This window comes from Chanodichthys erythropterus, chromosome 22 (assembly GCF_024489055.1).
Source record: "Chanodichthys erythropterus isolate Z2021 chromosome 22, ASM2448905v1, whole genome shotgun sequence".
Classification (NCBI taxonomy): domain Eukaryota; kingdom Metazoa; phylum Chordata; class Actinopteri; order Cypriniformes; family Xenocyprididae; genus Chanodichthys; species Chanodichthys erythropterus.
The window spans coordinates 27,714,043-27,729,781 of record NC_090242.1 but is presented as its reverse complement, the minus strand read 5'-3'; the positions used below and the strand labels follow the sequence as shown (position 1 = coordinate 27,729,781).

General features: G+C 39.8%; 1 protein-coding gene across 2 annotated transcripts in view; it reads right to left on the bottom strand.

Moving 5' to 3' along the window:
- The window catches only part of slc6a7 (solute carrier family 6 member 7), a 19,047-nt gene extending 7,393 nt beyond the window's left edge, over positions 1 to 11,654 (bottom strand). The window contains exons 1-10 of one of the 2 annotated variants that reach the window (XM_067376039.1): positions 11,056 to 11,654; positions 9,626 to 9,851; positions 5,538 to 5,669; positions 5,178 to 5,326; positions 5,031 to 5,074; positions 3,883 to 4,021; positions 899 to 1,033; positions 664 to 767; positions 447 to 571; positions 158 to 270 (exon numbers count right to left, since the gene is read on the bottom strand). In XM_067376039.1, the coding sequence (XP_067232140.1) occupies positions 158 to 270; positions 447 to 571; positions 664 to 767; positions 899 to 1,033; positions 3,883 to 4,021; positions 5,031 to 5,074; positions 5,178 to 5,326; positions 5,538 to 5,669; positions 9,626 to 9,851; positions 11,056 to 11,178 (1,290 nt within the window). In that variant the 5' untranslated portion in view covers positions 11,179 to 11,654. Of the gene's footprint in view, positions 1 to 157; positions 271 to 446; positions 572 to 663; positions 768 to 898; positions 1,034 to 3,882; positions 4,022 to 5,030; positions 5,075 to 5,177; positions 5,327 to 5,537; positions 5,670 to 9,625; positions 9,852 to 10,152; positions 10,292 to 11,055 lie in introns of those variants that run through there. The other variant, XM_067376040.1, reaches the window with a different exon arrangement.
- Between the last annotated feature and the right edge of the window lie 4,085 nt (positions 11,655 to 15,739).

Genomic DNA, 15,739 nt, shown 5'->3' with positions numbered 1-15,739 from the left:
GAAACTTTGTTTAAAAACATCAAAAATTCTTACCAACCCCAAACCTTTGAATGGTAGTGTGTATGTGTGTGGTGTGACACTGGAAACAACATAAAAAATGGTCTGCAACATGAATAACTGTCAAACATAAAATCCTGAATGCACTTCAGGGTCTTACCAGTGTGTCCACTCCCAGCATAAAGAGCATGAGAAAAAACAGAATGGACCAAAATACTGATCCAGGGAGAAGAGCCAGGGCTTCTGGGTAGGCAACAAACGCCAGACCAGGACCTAAAAGTTTAAATACAATGACATACGTTCTTGAAAAATAATAAATTATGCATGAGTATTGAAACTGCAAGGATCTAAAAACATTTTAATTGACTGTAAATCAAGGCTGGTGTGTGCTGAGTTATCCAGTATATCAGAAGAGGGAGAAGTAACATGACAGGTTAAACAGGATGTACCTGTGTCTGCCACCTGACCCACGGGCACTCCCTTCCTCCAAGCCATATGACCCAGGATAGAGAAAATGGCAAATCCTGCAAAAAAGCTGGTAGCGCAGTTCCCTATAGTGATAATCAGCGTATCCCTGCAGGAAAGAAATAATTTTGAGACTTTAAAGTAAACTTTCATGAGACCAAAAGCAAAAACAAAGTGTTTTCCCACAGTAAAAAGCCTCACCTGATGACATTATTGTCAAATTTATTGTAAGACGCCATTGATAGGAGGCCACCAACTCCAATACCCAAAGAATAAAAAATCTGCGACGCAGCATCATTCCACACCTACAATAACAGGAAGTTACAAAGTGACCTACAATAACAGGAAGTTGTATACAAAACTGAAAGAAATGAAAAACCGTAGCATTCATTAAAAAAAAAAAAAAAAAAAAATTGTACTATTTAGGAAATGGTACCTGTGCATTAGCCAAATGGACCCAGTTTGGTGTGAGGTAAAAGGCAACACCGTTTAAGGAGCCCTCAAGGGTGGCCCCTCTGATGATGAGGACAAGCAGCACAAAATAGGGGAAGGTGGCAGTCACATACACCACCTCACATCAGAGGAAACATGGGAAATTAATTTCTGCTCTGAAGCAGCGTCATATGATGTCAACATCAGGGTAATTATAGTTAACTAAAACTAAAACCATACAAAATAAAATTAAATATTTAAAAAAAAATTATTTTAGCTAGTTGCCAAGGCAACATTTTCTCATTTTCATTTAATTTAATTCAGGGCTGACAACTTTTGAGTTCAGCTTGGAATGATGAATTATGGGGGTGTCTTTGATGTCATAAGCTTGCAATTTGATTCTGATCGATTCATTTGGCTAAATACAGTAGGGCCTACATGTTAATTTTTTTTATGTAAACAAACTTGTCAGCTGGTATTATTACTAAAGGTTACAATTAACAACTCATTCTTATATAACTGATAAGGGGCAGTTGTGGCCTCAGAAGTTGTGGGGAAGCAAATGATCAGTGCTCTTTTTATACTCACATTACCCACAACTAAGGTGCCCTTGAGGAAGACACCGAATCCCCAATCGCTCCCCGGCATTGCAGCAAGAATGGCTGCCTAGTGCTCCGGGTGTGTGTGTGTGTGTGTGTGTGTGTGTGCAATACTCACTGTTGTGTGTATACACTTGGATGGGTGAAATGCATAGCACAAATTCTGAGTATGGGACACCATACTTGGCTAAACGTCACGTCACAATGTGGTTTTATAATAATGCTATAATATTTTTTTATGATATACATGTATAAAAATAATAATAGTACATACATTTAGCAAAATGCTCCTCTCTAGATCTCATTTGTTTAGCTAACTAACAAACCGTTTTATTCACATCTTTCCACGGTTGAAACACTAATTGAACGATTACATGAGACATGATACAGTGTAGTTAGCTGTACTGTATCTTTCAACATACAGTGAGGAAAGAAATTTTTTGATCCCCTGCTGATTTTGTAACTTTGACCACTTACAAATAAATTAAAGGCTATGGTAGGTTTTACAGATAGAGACAGAATATCAACAAAAAAAAATCCAGAAAAAAAAACAAATTGATTGCATTTCAGTGAGTCAAATAAGTATCCCCTACCAACCAGCAAGAATTATGGCTCCCACAGATTGGTTATGTGCCCAAGTGGAACAAAGATTAGCCCTGTCACTTAAAAAAAAAATACTCCTAATGCCATTCCAACCTCTCCCACCACCATGGGCAAGACCAAAGAGCTGTTAAAGGACGTCAGGGGCAAGATTGTAGACCCGCACAAGAATGGGCTACAAGACCATCAGTAAAACGTTTGTTGAGAAGGAGACAACAGTTGGTGCGATTACTCGGAAGAAATACACAATAATCATCAATCGCCCTCTGTCTGGTGCTCCATTCAAGATCTCACGTTATAAGGAAAGGATGAACATGAGAAAGGTGAGGGATCAGATCAGAATTTCACACGAGGAGCTTGTTAATGAAAGGCAGTTAGCAAACCATTGGTAACACAATATGCCACGATGGATTGAAATCCTGCAGTGCCCGCAAGGACCCCCTGCTCAAGAAGGTACATGTACAGGACCGCCTGAACATCTAAATGATTCAGAGGAGGCTTGGGAAAAAGTGCTGTGGTCACGAGACCAAAATTGAGCTCTTTGGCATCAACTCGACTCGCTGTGCTTGGAGGAAGAGAAATGCTGACTATGACCCCAAAATCATCATAACTACAGTCAAGCATGGAGGTGGAAACATTATGCTTTGGGGCTGTTTCTCTACAGGATGACTTCACCGCATTGAGGGGCCAATGGACGGGGTCATGTATCTTAAAAAAATTCTGGATAAGAACCTCCTTCCCTCAGCCAGAACACTGAAGATGGGTCATGGATGGGTCTTTCAGCATGACAACGGCCAAAAAATACCGCCGAGGCAACAAAGGAGAGGCTCAAAAAGATGCATATTAAGGTCATGGAGCGGCCTAGCCAGTCACCAGACCTTAATTCTATAGAAAATCTCTTGAGCCAAGAAACCTTAAGGATTTAGAGAGGATCTGTAAAGAGGAGCGGACCAAAATCCCTCCTGAGATGTGTGCAAACATGGTGACCAACTACAAGAAACGTCTTACCTCTGTGCTTGCTAACAAGAGTTTCTCCTCCAAGTTTTGCTTGGGGATCAAATTCTTATTTGACTCACTGAAATATGCAAATAACCTTTATACATTGTCTCTATCCATTAAAATAAACCTACCATAAAAATTATAGACCCTTAAAAAAAAATCAGCAGGGATCAAATAATTATTTTCCCCACTGTACCTTCTGATGTTCATTCATGTTTATTTGGTGCTATAACTAGTAATAAAGAGGAAGACAGATCGGTTGACGTGCTGCTTGAACAGGTGCTACAGTGATCTGTCACACCACATTAAAGGTATTATTGTTTGAATTTTGTAATAAAATTGACAGAATTTGAGAATTTAAGCTGAGACTTAGTTTATATCAAAAGTAACCTGCTCTGTCTTGTCTGTCGGCGCGTTGTCAGAAATTTTTTTTTGCACAGCGTAAGAAAATGGATGTGTGGTGTGAGAACAGTGTCAATTGCCTGAATGCCTGAGAGTTGGCAGCCCTGGTTTAATTTGATGTACTAAAATAACTAAAACTAAAATAAAAATCAATAACAACTATATAACTATGTAGGTGTTTAAAATTAATAATAATAAAAAAAAGACAAAAACACAACAAAATTACTTATAAAATTAAAATGGAAAAAAAATTCTAAATGTTAATAAAAAAACTATAATATTATTTGTTAATGGTACTAAAGTAACATTTACACCTACTTTCCTATTGGGAAAAAAAAAAGCCAAATGGATGCACTGTGGATTTCTGTAAAGCTGAGTGAGGTCTTACCTTGCCAGAGCTGCGAATGCCCTTGAGCATGCAGAGAAAAATGACGACCCAGGCAGCCAGCAAACAGAGAGCTAGAGGCCAACGCACTGGACCGGGATCATGCAGCCCTTCACTGTTCACCACACCCAGAACCTTCACACTGAACACACACAAACACAGTGTAAGACTCAAGTTCAGTATTGTGCCATTCTCTTCACTGCATGTTAACAGTGTAGGACTGTTTCAAGTGGTTTTGTAGCATTCATTTCAGCACTGAACACTAGAATAGATGTTACAGGTCTATGTGAGTCAGTGAGAGCAGGACTTTGGACTTGGACGCATGTTTGCTGTACATTATCACACCTGTAACTGTGTTATTTTTAGTTTCAAGGATGTTTAAAACGTAATTTATTCCTGTGATGGCAAAGCTGAATTTGAAGCATCATTACTCCAGTCTTCAGTGTCACATGATTGATTCTGATTATTATTAATGTTGAAAACGGTTGTTCTGCTTAATATTTGTGATACATTCAAGTCCACATGAATGGCATTTATTTGAAATAGAATTTTTTTGTAAATATATTTTTATATATTAAACATTATAAATATCTTTAAAGGCACTTTAAATGCACACAATTTAATGCATCCTTGCGGAATAAAGGTATTAATTTCTTAACAAATAAAAAAAAGTTATAAATTAACATGAATGCATTATGAACAAATAATAATAAAAAAATGTATAGAACATTTATAAATCAACATCATTAAATGCTGTAAATATTTTTTATTGTTAGTTCATGATACCTAATGCATTAAATAATGTTAACAAATTTAACCTTATTTTAAAATGTTACATACATTTTTATGGAAAAGCTTCATTAATCAATTTGTATATAAACTCTCCCATTCATTTTAATTAAAAAAATTCAAGTATTTTTACAAATTACAACATTTACCGAGACAAAAAACATAAAATGCACATGCATAAAGTGGACATTTTATGGATCATTAGTAAATATATTAATATACTAGTTTCAAAATCAATGGTATTTGAAAAATATATTTTCATTTAATTGTATTTATTTATAAAAGAAGGCAATGTACAAACTAGTTTAGTACATTTCTATACAGAGAAATTGAGAAAAAAAAAAAAAACTGAGAATCCTTACTTCCAGAAGACCTCAGAGGGACTTTGGGTGACATTAGTTTTGTTCTGTGGAGAAACAAAATTGGTAACCCAGATGATAGGAAGTAGTCTATAAGGCTACAAATGACAACATTTTATGTTAGCTTTCTAGCAGAAAAGTAAGACTTACTCCACAAAAGGCAATGTTATGAAGAGCATCACATGACCAGGGCAGGGGGCTCTGGAAAGAGCTGCCCAGGTAGTAGAACGTCCAAGCAATAATGACATTATAATAGAGAGACACTAGAATGGACACACACAGCATCCCTATGCCAATCCCTGCAACGAAGCCAAGACAACACCATTATCTCCATTTGTTTAGCCATGTATTTACTGATTTTTAACATACAGAAGGACCATTTATTCTTACTTCAAAGTGGAGCTACATGACTTCGAATAATGAATAGAACTCAAATCCAATTTTACAGTCAGCCCAATTTACAAACCATAATTAAGCTGCTGAATTGATGAATTGCATGTGTTGTGGTACCTTTGAGGAGGGGACAGCACTTCCAGACGGTGATGGGACCCGCGGCTCCATACTGGCCCAGGCTGAGCTCCATGAGGAAAAGAGGCATTCCCGTTAAGAAGAGCATGATGAAGTACGGGATGAGAAACACACCTGCAACACAACACAGGATAACAGTCAACGTGATTGTGAAGTGAACTTATAAAATGTATACCTTGAATGCATTGCAAATTGTTTTGGACAAAAGCACCTGTCAAAGGCTCAAATATTATTTTTTTTCTTCATAATTTTTGTTGTTAATGTTAATTTTTGAACTTTGATTAATACTAATAGTATGAGACAAGAAATTATTGTGGTGAGGATGGTGGATTAATGAAATGAGATTTTTTTTAATGGCATGAGTAAGATTCAAAGTTCACCGGCATAAGCACCACAGCTCAACATGTTGGAGCATGTACACTAACCACTGAGCCACAATCACAAATTATGTCATTTGTGCTAGTGATTCCACACTCCTAAATCACTGGTATTTGTCAATGGGTTTTTTTCCCCCATCCTCAGGATTGGTATTATTCATACATTTCACATTAAGTCTCTTCAAACCATCCAGAACCTTAAAAAACACTGTATACATTGAAAATAGTAAATATCGGTCCCACTTTATATTAAGTGGCCTTAGCTACTATGTACTTACATTTAAATGAATGATTTGATACAATGCACTTATTGTGTACATACATGTTTTTACATTGTACTTATATTTTAAAAACATCTGTAATTAATTTCTGTACTTACATTTATAATTACACTGTTGACCCATCCCTTACACCTTACCCCTACCTTTACACCTACCCATACAACCAAACCTGTCCCTAACCTTACCCTTATCCCACCTCAATAGCAGCAAAAGTGTTTTGCAATTCAATATGAACCCAATAAGTACATTGTACTTATTTTTTGAGGTAAGTACATAGTGATGTTTCCATTCTGTGTCCCACTTTATATTAAGTGGCCTTAACTACTGTGTTAAAGCTGCACAATTGATCATTAAAAGATCGAAATCTCGATTCATACACCCACACAATCTTATTACTAAATGTCACTGATTCAATGTGTCTATTAAACCTTTGATACGTACGATCACAGGAAACATTCAAATCTGCGTTGGCACTGCTGCTGACCCAGAGAGAGCAGTTTTCATGTATAGGTATGAAACAGCTTCACAAACAGTCTTTTGAACCACACAGTATCATTTCAATAATCACAATATCATTTTTTTTTTTAATGTCTTTTACAATAATTCGTATCACAGAAGTACTGGAATAGAGCTTACAGTTCTGGGGCTGTATTCACAAAACATTTTATCTTACCACTAAGAGTTCTCTTAAATAGCAGTAAAAGTTCTTAGCTAAGAGTTTTCTCTTAAAACCCATTCACAAAGCTGCTAAAACAAGCTTTTACTAAAGGAATAGAGAGAAGTTTTAATAAGAATAAGGGCGAGGTTGACCTCATTGCTGCTATGGATGATGTCAACCCGATGATGTTCTACACTAACTATGCACACAGTGATTGGCTGATGGGGGATGTTTTCTGCAACCCTCCGCCACCCCGTTGCTCACTCTCGGGTGGGGATATGGGGGAGAACTCTGGGTTTGGGCTAAATTCCAAGCTCGGAGCCCTCGATCCCCTTGGACATCACGCCAAATACGCTTATTATATTTTTTACTCTATTTGATCATTTGTAAGTGTGAACTCGTGAAAACAACTGCCACAGGTAATCGGACATTATTTATTTATTTAAGAGTTATTTTTGCCGTTTTATCATAGATTCAAATCTATAAATCAAAATATGTTTTGCATTTATGAAGAAAATGTTGCTCTCATCTTTGAGCGAATTGCTGAGGCGGCAACAGCCATTGATTTGGTCTTAATGATTTAGGAGTCCTCTTGACTACTAATAACGTTTCACAGATTTAGGGGCTAATTTTAGCACTAAAATGCTTTGTGAAATACTCAGAGAAAAAAAAAGTCCTAAAATCTTTCTCCTAAATTGGCAAGTTAGGAGCTACTTTTAGCCTTAAGATGTTTTGTGAATACGGCCTCTGATGATTTCTACGGTAGAAATCAAAATAGAGTAAATCACCTTTTTGATGCTTGAAATAAATATTGTATCAATTACATTGTTACACCAGTAGGTGGCGACAAGTGAAAAAATATATTTGTCATTTGATTCGTTCATTCAATAGATGCTCAAAAATGCTGATTCATCCAGTAATGAAGTCTTTGAGTGAGTCATTGAATTATTCACTCAAAACGATTTTTAAAAATAATAATTAATTCAATATTTTTTAACATACTGTATTTTTTAGTTTCAATTTATCCAGAAATGTGCTTTCTACTGTGTGTATGCATATATTACAGGGGTGATTCCTCTGAGGAGCAAGGGAAGCAGTGTCCCCTCAAAATAACTGGATGAGAAAATAATCAATATTAACAAAAATAAAAAACACGTATATTACAAAATGTGACATTAAAAAGTATAAAAGTCACTCGTTTTCATGAAGTCACAGTGTCCAACAGCGACACCCGCAGGTGAAGTTACAGCGGGAGGCATGCCTCCTCTCCACTCATTAAGTTAAAACAGCCCCCCTAAAACATGGGCTTAGTGGGGGTAATTGAGAATGAATGGGGAGGAGGCAATGTCTCCATCACGCTTTGATTGGATATGATCGGTTATGATTGGATACGATTGGTTCACGAGGAAATTCTGCCTCTTGTTTTCGTGTGCGTTTTCATCAGACTGAATGAAGACAATGATGGGAAGACCAATTAAAAAGTAAACGAAGCCATTTCACCACTTTATGTCACGTCAAAATCAAACTTGAAATGGCCTGAAAACATGATGACCGCGGGGGTTTTTAGTGAGCAATCAGCCTGGGGAAATTAAACATACATCTCCGTGTCTGTGTGACCAGTGTGTAAAAGATTGATGACTGATGAAAATAAGTTGACTATTAAAAAGAAAAGCAGAACATTAGTTTACAAATAAAATATATTGTTTAAATTGTTACTGCCTTTAGTTATTATTTTGAAATAAATGCATAAAAACATTAACTTGATGAAATATTTACTTAAAATTAAGAATAACAGACATACATTTACATTTGATATACAGTATATAAAAAATGTGAAATTTTCAAACACAACCGCACACCACTGATATACTGAAATGTAATATGTAAGAGAAAAGGAAGCAATTTCGGTGTCCACTTTCAGATGTCACCGGCTATTGCTGTGTTTCTTTGGTTTCTAACCTGGTATTTAGCAAAATGCCATGGTTCAGAAGTAACATTCAAAGTGTTGTTTAGCACATTCATGTTGGAATTAAATCTCTTCGTCATAATTGCCTTTAAAATCCATTGTTTTTATGAATTTACTATTGTAACATGAAACATAAAACCTCCAATCTCTCAGTGCTTTTCAACATCACCTTCCCACAATCCTTGAACAGGTGTCTTCATCTGTATTACTAACCATCTTTACATTGCAAATTTCTTCCTTTTTTGAGGCCTTCCTGGTTTAGACAAATTTGTTTCAGAGGTTTAAAGAGGAATGTGCCCTCCTCCCTACTATAGGGAGGGGTTTTTGGTTTTGGTTGGTTGGTCAGAGAGATGGATTTCAGCCAAACTTCCTGGTTTACCCATGAAAGACCCATTTACTACAAGTTTGTTTATGTGGCAAAATGACTCACTTTCAGACAAAATTAAGGTGTGATCACAAATATAAGCAAAAAATTTTCAAGCAAAGCAGGTCCATTGTCTGTTGTCATTAGCGCAGTGATGTATGAAGCACAGATCACACAGAAGTCACTGTAAAATCAAGCATCTTTCTGTTGGTCAATGGCGATTTTGTGACGAACAATCTGTGTAGGGAATTTTTTCATCCCTTCGCACAAAACAACCATCCATGTAGATTCCTATTGACATGACTGGATTTTGCCTCCCATATTTTCACAAAATAATTGTAAATTTACACTGAGAATTAAAATGATCCATAATGTATGTTCCATTCATCCTAACTGATTATTTTTCATATTTAATGTCGCTCACCTCCACCATTTCTGTAGCAGAGGTAGGGGAACCTCCAGACATTTCCCAGGCCAACACAGTAGCCAATACAGGAGAGAAGAAATTCATATTTGCCGCCCCACTGTTCTCTGGGAGGCTGAGCAGGAGAAGCTGGTGCAGTGGATGGAAGCTGATGCTCAGTTTGGGACTGTGATACAGGGCTGCTGACATCATGAGAAGACACAATCCCGTTCTGCTCTGCTGGACTCTGCCAAGAAGATCATTCAAAGTTATGATCACTGATCAAACACAACCATTTTACAGATCAACACACTTTTTGTCTTTCAATAATTATGTCAGAAGATATAAATCTGAGCAGTAAGTCCTCTTTTGAATCAGACCGTCAGTAGGCTTTAGGTATCAACCTAGCAACTGCCTAGCCATGCCCTAACAACCACCAAGAACACAACTGCTACTATCTATCTGGCCTCAAAACCTTCTAGCTTTTAGCTACTACAAACTATTCCAATCTTAAAACCTCCAAACTTCAAGATTTTAAAACTTTTCACCATGTTTTTTCAAGCCAATATGATAGTTTGCCAAATGCTTTCATCTAGTTTGCATTACTTCTCTTGTCACCTGAAGACTATATAAGCCAGTACTGTATATAACTAAAGTCTGGGATGAGGAACTATTGGTCAGTTTGGTTTGTGCAGTGTGAATCCTATAGTGAGATAAAGGGGAAGTAATTTGATTGCTAAAAGAACATAGATTACACACTACTGAAAAAGGGTGGTTGTAACCGACATTATTTGCAGGCATTTTTCAACATATAAACATTGATGATGATGATGATGATGATGATGATGATGATAATAACAAGTATTATAATTAGGCTGTCTATGGTATGCAGGCAGGCCAGCATTATATTTTGTAATCATAGTTTTGTCATCTTTATTCACTTTTTCTTTCCTGAATACAGCTTACTTTGATCCTCATCCTTCCAATTAATATTTTTATTGGTTTATTACCTACCAAGAGAGTGCTAAATGGATAGTTCATCCAGAAATTAATACGAGTCACCATTCACTTTCATTGCATGCCAAGAAGATGCCATAAAAGTGAATGGTGACAGAGGCTGTATTTCTCCTTCTGTGTGGAAAAAGTCAAACATTTATGGAGCCAAATGAGAGTTTTTAAAAAAAGGCAGAATTAGCTTTTTTGATAGACTACTCCTCAATCATACTAACTAAACTTTTATTAACCTTTAAAAAAAATACTAGTTAATCGTGGTGAAAAGCAGCCATGGACAGGAATGAGGGCAGACGGGTTGTGTTACCTCGACAGACCAGCAAGCCAACCGTGCTCAAACGAGTCCAAGTTTCTTTCAAAACTCTAATAACATCAAACATATGTTCATTTCCTCGTGTAAAATAAGTATTCGCGTGAATTAGTATTAGTAAGTTGCCTACCTCTCTTGTAGGTGCTGCGTTCACAGTCGCACCGTTTCCAGGTGCAGTTCTCGCCTCCTCACTCGGCATCTCCACAGCGTTTTTCTTCTGATTCTCGCTACATTGTTCACTGAATGATTTCATTGAGGACACTGGTTGACGCAAAACAGATTGTAATGTTCTAGAGACCTTATATAGATGATTTAGGAATAAAAATAGAGTAATCTTGACTATAAAGCGCAGGTGGACTGCGATGATCCATGTTGTTGGTTGGGGGAGGGAGGGAGGAACAGTCGATGAAGGGAGGCGCCGGTGTCTGTTCCGCACACAGAGCTCACCTTCCTGCAGGTAAACTCGCAAATAATACCCCTCCTAGGACCACTGCTGGTCATTCCCATCCTCCATCCCTTTGGTGTTTATTAGAGTATATGTTTAGCTTTCAGTCTTTCTCTGTCTTTGTTTATTGACAAGTATTGTGTCTATACGCTATTGCGACAAATTATGGTTGGCTATAATGTGTCTCAGTTCCTGACATCAAATGTGAAAGCATTATTATTCAGCCTCCAAAGAAGTTTACTGGTGGTTGTCGCCTGCAAAAAAAAGTTCACTTCATCTCACGCTACGTTATAAGCGTATATTTGTCTCATTTTAACAGGAAGCCACTTCACCAAGTTCACTACAGCAGCAGGAAACCGCAGTGTGTGCTCACTGTGCTGGCTTGGTGAGACACAAACTCGACTTGTGAGTCAGCAACAGACACAAAAAAAATCTATATTTTAAATAAAACTATTAAAATAATGCAATTTAATAAAATAGCTTTATTTAATAAATATATTTTATTTATTTGTTCATTTATGTATATTTATCTGTTCAATTATTATTTATTTGTGTACTTATTCATAAACGTTCATTCAATACATATTTATTAAATAAATTTAGTTATTTCTGCATTTATTTGAATATACAAAGTGAATGTGTCCATCTTCCATAATTACCAAAAACTCTTATAAAATATTATCAGTTCTCATACAAACTTGTAAATACTGAGCAGAGCAAAATGGCTTAAACAGAATATATGTAAACATTTTTGGTTTATTTTATTTGTGATTTGACAGGTTATTGAAAAGGGAGCTTGGTAAACAGATAAGGGAAAAAAAAGGTTTTACAGATTCCAGTCTTTATAATTCAAGTAGACATGACATGTGCTTGCATGACAACAATCAGCTATACAAAAAAATGGTTATGGCTGTAAATGGCTGAACATCATGAATTTTGGGATGTGCATGTGTATAGGTCTTATTTCTGTTGTAAGGATGTCTTATTGTCTTTGTTGTATTAGCTGTGCTAATTTTTTTGTGTTGGGCCTCGTTCAAAATTTTGAAAGAATGGGAACACTCTTTTGTTCTTGTTGTCACCTGAGCTGTAATGTTGCTCTATGGAAATTCATTAATTTCCATACAGCTCATGGCAATGATAATTGGCTGATGGCATCACAAGGACACACCTGTGAACAAAGTTTTTAAAGTTGACATGAAATGGAAGTTGCACCTTTTCTTCTCTATTGTGCCATATATCTGAGTGAAACAGAAAAAATGTAGGGAGGGACTTGATCTAATTAATCTAATCTTGTGTTTTGCTGCTACTGGAGATGGTCCTCACTGCAGAACATGAGATCCAGGGGGCAAGGTTGGGTCCAGATCCAACTCCTCCCACTTTACATATCCTTAAACCTACCCGTCTCCACTCCCTGATCCCTAAACCTACCCGTCTCCACCCCCTTATCCCTGAACCTACCCGTCTCCACCCCCTCATCCCTGAACCTTCCCGTCTCCACCCCTTTATCCCTAAACCTACCCGTCTCCACCCCCTTATCCCAGAACCTACCCGTCTCCACCCCCTCATCCCTGAACCTTCCCGTCTCCACCCCCTTATCCCTGAACCTACCCGTCTCCACCCCCTTATCCCTGAACCTTCCCGTCTCCACCCCCTCATCCCTGAACCTACCCGTCTCCACCCCCTCATCCCTGAACCTACCCGTTTCCACCCCCTCATCCCTGAACCTACACGTCTCCACCCCCTTATCCCTGAACCTACCCGTCTCCACCCCCTTATCCCTGACCGTACCCGTCTCCACCCCCTTATCCCTGAACTACCCGTCTCCACCCCCTCATCCCTGAACCTTCCCGTCTCCACCCCCTCATCCCTGAACCTTCCCGTCTCCACCCCCTCATCCCTGAACCTACCCGTCTCCACCCCCTTATCCCTTAACTACCCGTCTCCACCCCCTCATCCCTGAACCTTCCCGTCTCCACCCACTCATCCCTGAACCTACCCGTCTCCACCCCCTTATCCCTGAACCTACCCATCTCCACCTCCTTATCCCTGAACTACCCGTCTCCACCCCCTTATCCCTGAACCTTCCCTTCTCCACCCCCTCATCCCTGAACCTACCCGTCTCCACCCCCTCATCCCTGAACTACCCGTCTCCACCCCCTCATCCCTGAACCTACCCGTCTCCACCCCCTTATCCCTGAACCTACCCGTCTCCACCCTCTTATCCCTGAACCTACCCGTCTCCACCCCCTTATCCCTGAACTACCCGTCTCCACCCCCTCATCCCTGAACCTTCCCGTCTCCACCCCCTCATCCCTGAACCTTCCCGTCTCCACCCCCTCATCCCTGAACCTACCCGTCTCCACCCCCTTATCCCTGAACCTACCCGTCTCCACCCCCTTATCCCTGAACCTACCCGTCTCCACCCCCTTATCCCTGAACTACCCGTCTCCACCCCCTCATCCCTGAACCTTCCCGTCTCCACCCCCTCATCCCTGAACCTACCCGTCTCCACCCCCTTATCCCTGAACCTACCCGTCTCCACCTCCTTATCCCTGAACTACCCGTCTCCACCCCCTTATCCCTGAACCTTCCCGTCTCCACCCCCTCATCCCTGAACCTACCCGTCTCCACCCCCTTATCCCTGAACTACCCGTCTCCACCCCCTCATCCCTGAACCTACCCGTCTCCACCCCCTTTTCCCTGAACCTACCGTCTCCACCCCCTTATCCCTGAACTACCCGTCTCCACCCCCTTATCCCTGAACCTACCCGTCTCCACCCCCTTATCCCTGAACCTACCCGTCTCCACACCCTTATCCCTGAACCTACCCGTCTCCACCCCCTTATCCCTGAACTACCCGTCTCCACCCCCTCATCCCTGAACCTACCCGTCTCCACCCCCTTATCCCTGAACCTTCCCGTCTCCATCCCCTTATCCCTGAACCTTCCCGTCTCCATCCCCTGGTCCCTGAACCTACCCGTCTCCACTCCCTGGATCTAGATCCTTGATCTCGTGTTCTGCAGTGAGGAGCTACTGAGAGGGAAGGGAATTTATTTTGATTAAAGATTATGAGCGCACATGAATTAAAAAAAAAAATTAAATAAAGATAATGATTTCCATGGATAAATCATTTATAATAAATACTGCAATATTCCATAAAAAAATAAGTGAATGTGAATGCTACGGACAGCTTTCTCTTGGATTTATAGGCCTCCTATCACTTTAAAGAGACTTTCAAAAACTGGACACTGGTAAAACATCTACCCTACCTCCATAGCATGTAGTTACAAAAACTACCAGCAGAGGTTAACTGGCAGATGCTAACCAGTCAAACCCTGATCCCCTGGAAATGTTGCTATATCTGGCCACAAGGTGTTGCTACAGTAAGTTAATAGGTTGTTTGCACATGACGTCACAGCAGCAGCGCGAATGAGTCTGGAGGGCAGGGAGTGATGTTTCTATATGAATCCTATCAAAAACTCAAAATTCGCATGTTTTGCTTCGTTTATGGTTGCTCAAATCAATAAAATCGAGAACCTAGAAGGTGTTTATATTGTTTACATAACTTATACCGTTTTTTATAACTTATTTCGTTTTTCAACTTAAAAAGTTGTTGCCTTTTATAGCGTTTTGCATCTGCTGATACTTAAATGAATATGGATACCTGCTTACCTTATTTGTTTTTGACTTGGTTAAATATCCACATTCTTCATGGTATCGTTTGCAGGGAGGAGAAGATATTTTATCCTATTTAATTAATTTGGTGTTTTCACTTCAGTTTTGTAGTATTTTGTTCACAATGTTGATCTGGTTCCCTTTCGATACTTCACTCGTACTGCGTATGGGGAAAGGTCTCCCTTTTTCCCCGCTGCTGAAGCCTTTTTCAATAACGCAGTGTAACTGCACCGTCATTGGTTCACTCATAGACAAGTTGTTGAACCAATGGCGGCGCGGCATAGCTGCGCGGCCTATGGCGACAAAGCGCGCGAATATTCCCGCCGAAATGGGCGGGGTATAGGGCTATATAAGCAGGCGTTTCGCCATAGGATTTCAGTGTTTTCTCCTTCAGCGACGACATCTACTTCTCTTCGCTGATCTCCGCCTGAAGCCGAAGAAGCTCGCCGCCTTCTGCTCTCGCCGCCGTCTGAAGAGGCTCCCGCAGCGGACTCGCCTGGACTCGCCGGTGGAAGAAAGCGCCGGCGCCCTCGCGGACTGCAGCTTCTAGCGCCGTCGCCGAGCCGCCGCCTCCCGCTTCCCGCTTCCGGCCGCTTCCTGTGCGTCCCCTGCCGCCATCCGGCGCGCCGCCTGAGAGCTTCATCCGCGGCTTAAACGCCGCTCTAAAAGAGCGATTTCCAGCGGTTTTCACCGC